The sequence below is a fragment of the Panthera leo genome, chromosome A1 (assembly GCF_018350215.1).
Source record: "Panthera leo isolate Ple1 chromosome A1, P.leo_Ple1_pat1.1, whole genome shotgun sequence".
In the NCBI taxonomy this organism is placed as follows: domain Eukaryota; kingdom Metazoa; phylum Chordata; class Mammalia; order Carnivora; family Felidae; genus Panthera; species Panthera leo.
Window position 1 is genome coordinate 116962157 of NC_056679.1, and position 13063 is coordinate 116975219.

At 38.2% G+C, this 13063-nt stretch overlaps 1 protein-coding gene across 1 annotated transcript; it reads left to right on the forward strand.

Moving 5' to 3' along the window:
• Positions 1–1130: 1130 nt before the first annotated feature.
• PCDHB1 (protocadherin beta 1) lies at positions 1131–3587 on the forward strand. The gene has a single exon (XM_042937311.1). It carries the CDS (start codon positions 1131–1133, stop codon positions 3585–3587), a length of 2457 nt encoding a protein of 818 aa, XP_042793245.1.
• Positions 3588–13063: the final 9476 nt, after the last annotated feature.

Here is a 13063-nt window from a genome sequence, read left to right on the forward strand (position 1 = left end):
AACTTCTCCAGTCTGTTTCTTTGTCTTTAAAAAAAAAAAAAAAAAGAGGGGCACCTGGGTGGCTCAGTCGGTTAAGCACACAGACTTGGGTTCAGGTCATGATCTCGCAGTTTGTGGGTTCGAGCCGCGTGTTGGCCTCTGTTCCCACAGCACAGAACCTGGAGCCTGCTTCGGATTCTATGTCTCTTCTCTTTCACTCACAGTCTCTCTCTCTCTCTCTCTCTCTCAAAAATAAACATTAAAAAATGTTAAATAATGTGTACTTAATAGAGCTGTTGCAAGGATTAAATAATGCATGTAAACCACTTAACACAGTCCCAGTGCTATATAGAAACCATACCCAGTAAATATTACTATCATTATAATCCTAAGTGCCAAGCCAACTGCTTCTTGAGGGTGAGGGTTCTAGGAAAGGAATGGATTTGTGCATATCAAGAGCCTAGTTGGCCAGTTCTCCTATCAATGTACCTACTGGACACCAGGTTCCTGAAAGAAAAACCTCTGTCTGTCCCCTTTCTTTTTCCTGCTGACCACTTTCTCCAAACCCCTGCCCCTGCCTGACTTCCATCTGGCTCCAAAAGACACTGCAGGATCTTTTTTACTACCCCCCCCCCCACCTTTTTTGGTGCAAAACAGGTGATTTTATTAAAACACAGGGACAGGACCCGTGGGCAAAAAGAGCTGCCTTTTTGACTCTCCCTTGATCTCTGGACAAGCAAGGTAGCTTGCTTACTTCTCGCTGTTTGCCGGTTGCTGCAGCAGCCCCAGCCGGCTCCCAGATTGGTGACTTCAGCTTAAGTGACTATCCTCATTGGCTTCTTAATTCCCAAGGACTTTTTTTCTGAAAGGGAATTAAAGACTCTGCGTTGCTTTGGCAACAACTTTCATCCTCTGCCTAACTCTCCAGAATGAGAGCATATCTATTAATACACTGGATAGACTGGGGAGTTGAGTTGCTCAATGCAAATTTTCTTCCAAGTGCAAAACAGCTTACCGGGCTTTGCTAGCCCGGTGCTGCAGTTACAGAGGAGCAAAGCCGAGAGCAGCAGTTCCAAGAATCTGTGGGCAGATAAGTGAAGTATACCCGCAACAGGTGGCGGCTGCTGCAGAGAGTGCGCTTGTGAGACCGGATGGCGGTTGCGCACAGAAAGCTCATGCAGAACAGGCAAGTAGGGTCTCTTCTCTTTTTTGTGTGCATATCTATGGGAAGTGCAGCAACCATCCGCTACTCCGTGGCAGAAGAGATGGAGAGCGGTTCGTTTGTAGCTAATGTGGCTAAGGACCTGGGGCTGGAGGTAGGGAAGCTGGCTGCGCGCGGGGCGCGGCTGGTTTCCGAGGGCAACAAAGTGCACTTCCGGCTCCACCGCAAGACAGGGGATCTATTCGTGAAGGAGAAACTGGATAGGGAGTCACTCTGTGGCAAAGCTGACCCGTGTGTTCTGCATTTTGAAATAGTCTTGGTGGAGCCGCTGCAGTCCTTTCGTGTCGAGGTCAGGGTATTTGATATCAATGACAATGCCCCGATTTTCCTAAACAAGGAGCCGCTTTTAAAGATTCCGGAGAGTACCCCCTTGGGTTCACGTTTTCCTCTGCAGAGTGCCCAGGATCTGGACGTGGGCCTCAATGGTCTCCAAAACTACACCTTAAGCCCCAACACGTATTTCCACCTGCATACCCGCTTTCGCAGCCATGGGCCCAAATACGCTGAGCTGGTGCTGGATAAGCCCCTGGACAGAGAGGAGCAGCCTGAAGTCAACTTGACAATTACAGCGGTGGATGGCGGGTCCCCTCCCAAATCTGGCATCGCTCACATCCGTGTGGTCGTTCTGGACGTCAATGACCACGTGCCTCAGTTCTCCAGATTGGTGTACCGCGCTCAGGTACTAGAAAATAGTGCCAATGGTTCTTTGGTGGTCACTGTGAGTGCCACAGACCTGGATGAGGGCTCCAACAAAGATATAACTTATTCCTTAGCTCAAAACCCAGAAGCAATTCTCCAGACGTTTCAGATTGACTCGCAGACTGGGGATGTTCGACTAAGAGGGCCCCTAGATTTTGAAGCAATTGAAACATATGATATTGACATTCAAGCCACCGATGGAGGGGGCCTTTCTGCCCACAGCAAAGTCCTGGTGGAAGTGGTGGATGTTAATGACAATCCTCCTGAAGTGACAATCTCCTCTGTGTCCAGCCCTCTCCCTGAGGACTCCCCATTAGAGACTGTAGTGGCCCTTTTCTCTATCCGAGACCGGGACATTCGAGTGGGAGGAAAAATCATCTGCTTCCTCAGAGAAGACCTTCCCTTTGCAGTCAAACCTACTTTCCGGAATTCTTACTCTCTGGTTACTGACAGAGTCTTGGATCGGGAAGAGGTCTCAGGCTACAATATCACCGTTGTTGCCATGGATACTGGGCCACCCAGTCTGTTCACAGAAACTGTGATTGAGGTGCTAATATCTGACATTAATGACAATCCCCCAATATTTCAGGAAGACTCATACATTTTGACTGTTCGAGAAAACAACAGCCCTGCAATTTTTATTGGCAAAGTTCATGCTGAGGATCTAGATTTGGGTGAGAATGCCCAAGTAACATATACTCTGCTTCCTCCAGAAAGTGGAGATTTATCAGTCTTTGCTTACATCTCCATAAATTCAGATAATGGGAAGCTCTATGCACTGAGAACCATGGATTATGAGGCCATTCAAAAATTTCAGTTTGTGGTAAAGGCAACTGATGGGGGCTTCCTGTCACTGAGTAGCCAGGTTACTGTCAGAGTGGTTGTTCTGGATGACAATGACAACCGCCCAATGATCTTGTACCCACTGCAGAATGGCACCTTGCCCTGCAATGACCTAGTGCCCAGGTCTGCAGAGGCAGGCTACCTGGTGACCAAGGTAGTGGCTGTGGACGGTGACTCAGGTCAGAATTCTTGGCTTTCATATCATCTCCTTAAGGCCACTGACACTGGGTTATTCTCTGTTCAACAACAAAATGGGGAAATCCGTACACTGCGGCAGATAGCTGAAAGAGACCCCGTGGTTCAGAAACTTACAATTCTTGTTCAGGATCATGGCCAACCAGCTCTTTCCACTACTGCCTCACTCAACATTTTGCTGGTAGATGGGTTTTCTGAGCCCTATCTACAGTTTCGGGATCCATCCAAGCATCCTACAAGGGTAAATCCATCCACTAAATATTTGGTCATTTCTCTGGCTGTGCTTTCCTTTCTCTTTCTCCTCTCTGTCACAGTGATCTTTGTTATACACATCTACCAGAAGGTTAAATATAGAGAAAAGTTCACAGTTCAAGAGCATTTCTATGATGACTGTAATTTCCCTAACAACTTGGTACAAGAAGGAGCCAATGGATCTTTATCTCAGCCATGTCCCTATGAAATGTGCTCTGCCACTGGCACTGGCAATAGTGACTTTCGGTTCCTTAAGCGCTTTATGCCCAACTTCCCCTTCCCACATGGCACTGGAGAAGCAAAAACAGAGGCTGGCTCCAGTTTACCCCCAGATTCTGGTAGGAATAGGTCTCGGGGGTCAGAGGGCCATGGCCAAGTACCTGATAACTATATGTAGTTCTTGCTCATGAGCTATAAGTAATCATTATTCATGTGTCCTCTGGACACATGAATTCTGGACCTGGAAATGCTCAGTTCATTAGTTCTGGACCTGGAAATGCTTAGTTCCACAGAGATATCCTGTTATTTTGCCTTTAAATTGTTTTCTAGTAGACAGTTATGCATGCATGGGGAAGAAAACTAGCTTCTAGTTTTGATACATCAGGAAGCAGTTAGGTTTGAGAAACAGATATATAGCTTATCATTACTCAGAAATTTCTAGATTTTTATTCCTTAGTAAGTGGAGATCATCTTTGAATCATAAGGACACAAATGCCTGGTGAATGGTCCTCATAGATAATCAGGTAAAAGGAAAGGTAAAGAAAAAAAAAGAATTGACTTATTTGAGAATGTGAGTAAGGGTAGAAAGACTAAAGAGATTCAGTTCAGGAATGTTCTCCAAAATTAAGTTAGATGGGATTTCTTAATGGTCGTTTAGGCCTTAGGCAAGCCGACACCTCTCTTTGTATACAGGTGTCTATCCCTTACTTATCAGAGAACAGTTATTTGAATGTGGAGAATAAAAGGTAGATGAGGGGGAAAAAATCAGTAAGGCTTATTGTCGTTAACAAATGCTATCAAAATAAAAGATATTAAAGGAAAAAGTGATAATACCAATTAAGTGGCCTTAAGAAAAGATACATTTTCAGATATTACCAGATTGGATTTTAGGCCATTTTCCCTTCTGAGGATTCTGAAGTGATGTCATGGAAACTGAGAAAAAAGGTACTTCCTAGCAAATCATTCATAAAATGAAATGGAATCATGAAAGAAGTTAGGCTTTTTTTTGATTATCATGGTTTTGCCTTCATAAGCTATTTTAATTTCTCTCATTCTAAAATTTAAAAAACCAATATTAAAACGTTAACATATTTCAATGATGCTAACCACACTACTAACTTGCCTTAAAAGTTTTTTTTAACGTTTGCTTTAGTGACACTTTAATCATGTGCCTTATTTTATTTAAATGTGTGTAAATTCAGACCCATGAGGATATGTCCTGTACAGGAGAGCACAATATTTGTACCTGGATTTCTTAGGGTACAGAAGTATCTCTTAAAATACTTCTTAAATCATATTCATTGATATAAGCTTCATTCATAGAATTATGACTGACTCCGAATGGTACTATCTGGCTGCCTACCTGGTGACCAAGATATACTAAAATTTAGTGATAAGTTATTTTTAAAATGTTAGAAATGCTTAGGGCAGAACTGGTATAACCTATGTCTGCCTTCAGTATTTTCCTTAATATTTTGAGAATGGATAAATCAAATGTGGAATACCAATGAATTGTCTTTTTTATTAATATTAACTGTTTTCCATAAATCATGTTATAATCTGCTCATTTGGAGTAAAGGTCTTTCTTGAACAAAACATGGAATAGTGTTTCAGTATATTTAGGTTAGGATTGTTAAGGTATGCTGAAATCAGAGGCCTTAAGTGAGAAAGAAGATAGAATTCTTTTTTGGGTAAATAGTAATTAGTTAAAACATTATTAACTAAAAGCCTCTGGGTTAACTGCATTTGATTAAATAATTGTCATGGATTAACTGTATTTGATTACATTTCATGATGTGACCATAATCAATGGCAAGACTCTGGCTTGATAGTAAGAATAAGGAAAGAAAATTGTATAGAATGGTGATTTTAAGACTTTGAATTTCATTTTTTTTAAGTTTATTTATTTATTTTGAGAGAGCGGGCAGAGAGAAAGGGAGAGAGAATCTCAAGTAGGCTCCCCAACATTAGCACAATGCCTAACGTGGGGCTCGAACTCATGAACTGTGAGATCATGACCTGAGCTGAAATCCAGAGTCCACGCTTAACTGACTGAGCCACCCAGGTGCCCCTAAGACTTTGAATTTCAAATAGTAAAGTTCACATACACAAATACACAAAATGGATGGAAAATGTAGATTTGTCAACTTTTTCCATGTATGGAAAAATAATTAAAATGAAACAAACACTATTAATTTGTAACATTATTTCACAAAGGAAATGGCATTTTAATGTAAAAATGATAATACAGTGATCCAATAAAGGAAACTGTCCTCTAAACTAAAAACGTCATTTTATGAAAAATGTATTACGCCATTATTGGGCTCATTTTTGCCTTAGACCAGTGAAACTTTGGCCATGGACTTCAGATTGACAACCACTGTGTTAATTGATGATCTATCATTTTTATTCAGACTTCAAGTTTCTAAGAAAATTCCAATTGTACTTGATGATTAAAAACTAAAAACATCTCTGTATCAATTTGCTGAATGTGATGTGAGCCATTTGAATTTGGAGAGCACTCTATATACCAGCTGAGATTAAGTCAGATTTCCATCCGCAAGTTAAAATAAAGAATGGAAATAATTAGGACAGTTACCTTCCCTCAAATGTCAACTGACGTTATAACTATGTATTTAGTCAAAGACCTAATTCAAGTGCTTTAAAGTGCTCTTGTATAAAAAGGCCATGATAAATATTCAATTAAAAATATCTAATTTGGGCAAATTGCTTCAATAACCTATTTAACTTTGAAATATATATAGACTTACATTTATACTGGAAGTTTTAAGTTATAAGGAATTTAAGCCCTTTAGAAATTTTTTGTTATGAGATAATTTTAGACTTACAAAACCACATGAGTAGTATAAAGTTCCCTTCACCTAGCTTCCCTTAATGTTAACATCTTACATAACCGTTGCCAGTTATCAAAATTAAGAAATTAACCTTCGTACAATTCTATTAACTAAACTACAGACTTTACTTAGGTTTCACCACTTTTTTCCCTAGTGTCCTTTTTCTTTTCAAGGATCCAATCCAAAATCCTACAACACATTTAATTATGTCTCCTTAGTTTCTACCATCCATGATAGTTTCTTAACCTTTCCTTGTCTTTCATGACCTCAAGACTTTTGAAGAGTACTAGTCAGTTATTTGTAAAAATGTTCCTCAACTTTTTTCAGTTTTATTGAGATATAATTGACATATAGTACTGAATATGTTAAAGGCATACAGGATAATGACTTGATTTACATGTATTGTGAAATGATTACCATAATAATTTTAGTTAACAAACATGTTCCTCAATTTGAGATTGTCTTTGTCTTCTGTAGATTGTTTTCCTTTTAACTTTTTTTAATGTTTATTATTTATTTTTGAGAGAGAGAGAGAGAGAGAGAGAGAGGGGGGGGGGGGGGGGGGGGAGGGGCAGACAGAGAAGGAGACACGGAATCCGAAGCAGGCTCCAGACTCTGAGCTGTCAGCGCAGAGCCCAATGCAGGGCTTGAACCCGTGAACCATGAGATCATGAGATCATGACCTGAGCCAAAGTCGGACACTCAACCAACTAAGCCACCCAGGCACCCCATAGATTATTGATGCTATGCATTATTGGGAAGAATACTGCAGAAATGATATTGTATCCTTCTCAGTACATCATTATCAGGGGGTACATGATGTCAATGTGTCCTATTGACTGGTGACATTAATCTTTTAAAAAAATTGTGGTTAAAAATAACACAAAATTTACCATGTTAAAGATTTTTAAGTGTACAGTTCAGTAGTGTTAAGGTGATATTAATCTCCAACACTTGCTTAATATAATATCTGTCAAGTTTCTCCACTGTAAAGTTACTATTTCTCTCTTTGTAATTAATAAATACTTGGAGAGAGACGCTTTGAAACTATGCAAATATCATGTTTCTGCTTAAACTTTTGCCCATTAATTTTTGTATCCATTGCTGGATATTTCCTATGGCAATTAACACTGTGGCATTTAGATGGTAATTTTCTATTTCCCTGATTCCTTTTACACTAATTAATTGAAATTCTCCTATAAGGAAATCTTGTCATTTCTCCTCTATTTACTTATTATGTAGTCATTTCTTTATGTATAGTCTCATGGATATTTACCTTTTTATTTGGGTTATAATTCAATGTTATTATTATTTATTTTGTTGTTCAGGAAGTCTTTTTATCTGGGATGAAAAGCAGATTTATAAGACTGGAATTATCCACATAGAACACATTTGGCCAAAATAAGTATTTCTTTGTAACTCTATATTCTGTATGATCTTAAACAAGTATAAGTTTCTTAAATCTTGTTAAAGTTTCTTCATAATGATGTTTTAACTTCAAATAAAAATTACATTAATTTGATTTAAAATTTCCATTACAGTTATAAAACTACTAAATAAACAGTAAACTATGAAAACTTTAAATTTTATTATGTGGGCATGTTTATATATTTATAAGCTATGTTTAATAGAGTTGTCAGTTAAGACATAGATTTATATGCTGAAATTAGACATACAGATATACAAGAAATGGAATTGGTCTGTCTGGTTCTACTTAATTCTCCTAAAAATAAGTAAATATATTGCTTTCTCTGCAATGTCTCTGTATTTTGCTGTTGTTGGTTTCTTTTTTTTAATGTTTTTAAATTTATTTTTGAGAGAGAGAGCATGAGAAGGGGAGGGGCAGAGAGAGAGAGGGAGACAGAGGATCTGAAGTGGGCTCTGCTCTGACAGCAGTGAGCCCTATGTGGAGCTCGAACTCAGAAACCGCGAGATCATGACCTGAGCCGAAGTCAGACACTCAACCAGTGAGGCACCCAAGTGCCCGTGTTGGTTTCTATTTAAAGATGAATTTGTCTCCTTTGTGGAAGCAGAACTCATCCATGTAAGTCTCCTATACAAAGGCCTATTTTCTGTACAGTTGAATATCATTAAAGTATGCAACTAATCAGACACTCTTCAACCAAAAATTTGACTTCATTTACAATTTCTGTAACACTTAAAAATATTACTAAAGTATTGGTTGTGTTTATATAACACTGAAATAAAATATTAAAAAGTAAAAATGACACAGTTTTCTCTTAAGCTGGTGAAGCAAGCTTATACTTCTGTGCACCATGCCCTGCTCACATGAACACACAAAAAAATAGATAAAAATTAAAAATTAGAAAATGTGTAAAACAAAATGGAACAAACATAAAATAGTGAACAAGGATGAAGCCCTTATATTTCTGAGCTACAGAATGGGAAGCTGGCATTGGTTGTCATAAGTTTGGCTCTGATGGGCTATTGGGAGAAAAATGTTCTCCATGCAAGATGGAAAATAAAAGCTGGGGTCGCTGCTTAGAGCCAGAAGCTAAATGGGTCTATCTTGCTCATGAAAAAAATGTTGAAAAACCACTGCCAAAAATTTCTGAAGTTATGACACACACACAAATGGAAATATATTCCACTCTCATGGATTGGAAGAAAAAATATTGTTAAAAGGTTCATACTACCCAAAGCAATCTATAGATTTAATGCAATCCCTATCAAAATACCAACAGCATTTTTCACAAAACTAGAACAAGTGATCCTAAAATTTGTGTGAAACCACAAAGGACCCCAGATAGCCTAAACAATCTTGAAAATACAAAACAAAGCTGAAATTATCAAAATTCCAGATTTCAAGTTATATTACAAAGCTATAATAATCAAAACAGTATGATATTGGCACAGAAATAGACACATACATGAGTAGAACAGGATGGGAAGCCCAGAAACAAACCCATGATTATATGGTCAGTTAATCTTAAACAAAAGAGACAAGAATACACAATAGGAAAATGACAGTCCAACAAATGATGTTTGGAAAACTGGATGGCTACATGCAAAAGAATGAAACTGGATTACTCTCTTACACCATAAAGAAAAATAAACTCAAAATGGATTAAAGACCTAAATGTAAGACCTGAAATCATAAAAATCCAAGAAGAGAGCACATGCAGTAATTTCTCTGATATTGGCCATAGCAACATTTTTCTAGATATATCTCCTGTGGCAAAAGAAGTTAAAGCAAAAATAAATTATTGGGATGAGATCAAACTAAAAAGCTTCTGCACAGCAAAGGAAACAACGAAACTAATGGAAAACCAACTGAATGAGAGAAAGACATTTGCAAATGATGTATCCAATAAAGGGTTAGTATCCAAAATATATAAAGAATTTACACAACTCAACATCCCAAAAACAAATAATCCAATTAAAAAATAAGCAGAAGACATGAACAGATATTTCTCCAAAGAAGACATCCAGATGTCCAAAAGACTCATAAAAAGATGCTCAGCATTACTCATCATCAAGAAAACACAAGTCAAAACTACAATGAGATATCACCTCATACCTGTCAGAATGGTTAAAATCAAAAACACAGGAAACAAGTGTTGGCAAGGATGTGGAGAAAAAGGAACCCTCATGCACTCTTAGTGGGAATGCAAACTGGTGCAGCCACTGTGGAAAACAGCATGGAAGTTCCTCAAAAAATTAAAAATAGAACTACTCCATGATCCAGTAATCACACTACTGGGAATTTACCCAAAGAACACAAAAACACCAATTCAAAAGGATATATGCATCCCTATGTTTATGGCAGCATTATTTACAATAATTAGAAGCAGTCCAAGTGTCTGTTGATAGATGAATGGATAAAGAGGTGAAACACACACACACACTCACACACACACTTAAAAAAAAAAAATTTTTTTTAAAAGGAAACTTGGAACATCAGTAAACAATAAAGAACACAGTGAGTAAAAAATGGGTGAATACAATAGGCTTTCTTCTCCTCTTGAATTTCCTAAATTATGTTGAAACAAAAATGGCAACACTGCCTGATGTGGTTCTGAATGTATATAGAGGGAATAACTAACTATATTTCATTCAAACAGATGAAATGATATAAGTAGACTGTGAAAAGTTATCTATATATAATGTAATACCTAAAGCAGCCACTAAAAAGTCTTATAAAGCAATATACTCAGAAACACTATAGATAAATCTAAATCAAATGTTTAAAAATGGTCAAGTAACCTACAGAAAGATAGAAAGAAAACAGAAACAAACAGAAACCAAAAATTAAAATGGCAGACTTAAGCCCTAGCATATGAATAATTACATTAAATGTAAGTGATCCAGCAGTACCTGGGTGGCTCAGTGGGTTAAGCATCCGAATTTGGTTCAGGTCATGATCTCACCGTTCATGGGTTCGAGCCCTGCAGCAGGCTCTGTGCTGACAGCTCGGAGCCTGGAGCCTGTTTCAGATTCTTTGTCTCCCTCTCTCTCTGTCCCTCCCCTGCTCGCACTCTGTCACTCTCTCAAAAATAAACATTAAAAGATTTTTTTTAAATGTAAATGATCCAAACACACCAGTTAAAGACAGAAGTTGGCAGAATGGATTAAAAAACATGACTTCAATATATACTGTCTATAATAAATTCACTTCAGATATAACAATACAGGTTAGTTGAAAGTTAAAGTATGGGAAAATATATATCATAAATATGTTAATAAAAGAAAGCAGGTGTGGCCATATTAATATCAGAAATTTCAGAGAAAGAAAATTATCAGAGGCAGAAAGGTACATGATATAGTGGTAAGAAAGTCAGTTCACTAAGAAGCCATAGTGATCCTAAATGCTCATGTGTGGAACAACAGAGCTGCAATATATGTGAAGCAAAATTGATAGAACAGAAAGGAGAGACAGACAAATTCACAACTGTAGTTTGGAGACCTCAGCATTTCTCTCGGCCATTGACAGAAGAAGTAGACAAACTCAGCAAGAACTCGACAACCAACTAACAGGATCTAATAGACATATATAGGACACTCTACCCAAGAAGAACAGAATTACACTCTTTCTAAGTGCTCACAGAACATGTACCAAAATAGTAGATTATATCCTGGACCATTAAATAAATCTTAACAAATTTAAAGTAATTATTATGATAGAGAAGGCACTCAGCAACCACAAAAAAAGTAAACTAGAAATCACTAATAGAAGGATAAGATAAAACTATCCAAAACACTTCAAACCTAAATGATACACATATAAATAATGCACATATTAAGGAGGAAGTGCCAAGGGCAATTTTAAAGTGCATTGAACTGAATGAAAATGAAAATACAACATATCAGAATTTGTGGGGCACAGCTAAAATAGTGTTAGGAGGGAAATGTATAGTATTAAATGTAAACATTAAGACAGAGGAAAAGCCTCAAATCAATAAGCCTACCCTCAAGAACCTAGACAAAGAAGAACAAAACACATCCAAAGCAAGGAGATGGAAGTATATAGTAATAAAAGCAGAAGTCAATGAAATTCAAAACAGAAAAATAATAGAAACAATTAGTGAAGCAGAGAGCTTGTTCTTAGAGAAGTTCAAAGAAAAAGAGAAAATACAAAGTACTAATCCCAGGAATGAAACAGATCATTACCACAGACCTTGGAGATATCAAAAGGATTAAAAGGGAGGGGCGCCTGGGTGGCTCCTTGGTTTAAGCTCAGGTCATGATCTCATGGTTTGTGGGATCCAGCATGTGAATCAGGCTCTTTGCTGACAGAGTGGAGCCTGCTTGGCATTCTCTCTCCCTCTCTGCCACTCCCCTGAATGTGTTTTCTCTCTTTCTCTCTCTCTCTCTCTCTCTCTCTCTCTCTCTCTCTCTCTCTCTCTCTGTAAATAAACATTTAAAAAAGCTGATATTGTTAACACAACAAATTACTCACATGTGCATACAACTCAAGTTGCAGGACTCTGCTTTAAATTGAGTATTAGACATCTGTACCAAATTCAAATCAGAAAAAAGGGCCCATCCCTAGTCGTTTAGTTGTCAACCCACAATACTTCATAAAGTCTCTGTGCTGTTCACTCACTGAAAGACTGCATTGAGGGGCGCCTGGGTGGCTCAGTCGGTTAAGCGGCCGACTTTGGCTCAGGTCATGATCTCGCGGTCCGTGAGTTCGAGCCCCGCGTCAGGCTCTGTGCTGACAGCTCAGAGCCTGGAGCCTGTTTCAGATTCTGTGTCTCCCTCTCTCTGACCCTCCCCCGTTCATGCTCTGTCTCTCTCTGTCTCAAAAATAAATAAATGTTAAAAAAAATTAAAAAAAAAAAAGGAAAGACTGCATTGAATTTCACATAAGCCCTGATGTTCCCATCTTTTGAGAAAATCTCATTTCTCACAAAATCAGAAATACTTCATCAGGAGTAGAAAATAATTTCACTGGGTTTGTGTTTAAGTTGGTACCATAAAATTCAATTTAGTTCAAACCTCACCTCCTCTGGAATCTTCCTCATAGCCCATTTCTGTTCTTACTTAGTATCCCTTTGAGTAGTCATAGTGCCTGTGCAAATCTCTTATCTTGGCCCTTAGCTCCCACTAAGGTCATTGTCTCTGGGTCCCCCTTCTAGGCTGTAACCTCCTGGGGTGTAGGCACCAGGCTTTATTCCATTTTCTACCCTCAATATCTTTCACACGGCCTGGATATAATCCCAAACACCTGCCGATGAATTAATAAATTCAATTAATGCATGGCCAAATGGGTGGCCTCTCTGAAATGGAAGAAATCCAGTTCAAGTTACTCTCAAAAGAAATTGTACAGCTATGA

Excerpts from the sequence above, each read along its gene's own strand:
- PCDHB1 (XM_042937311.1), top strand. The coding sequence starts at position 1,131 with ATGGCGGTTGCGCACAGAAAGCTCATGCAGAACAGGCAAGTAGGGTCT.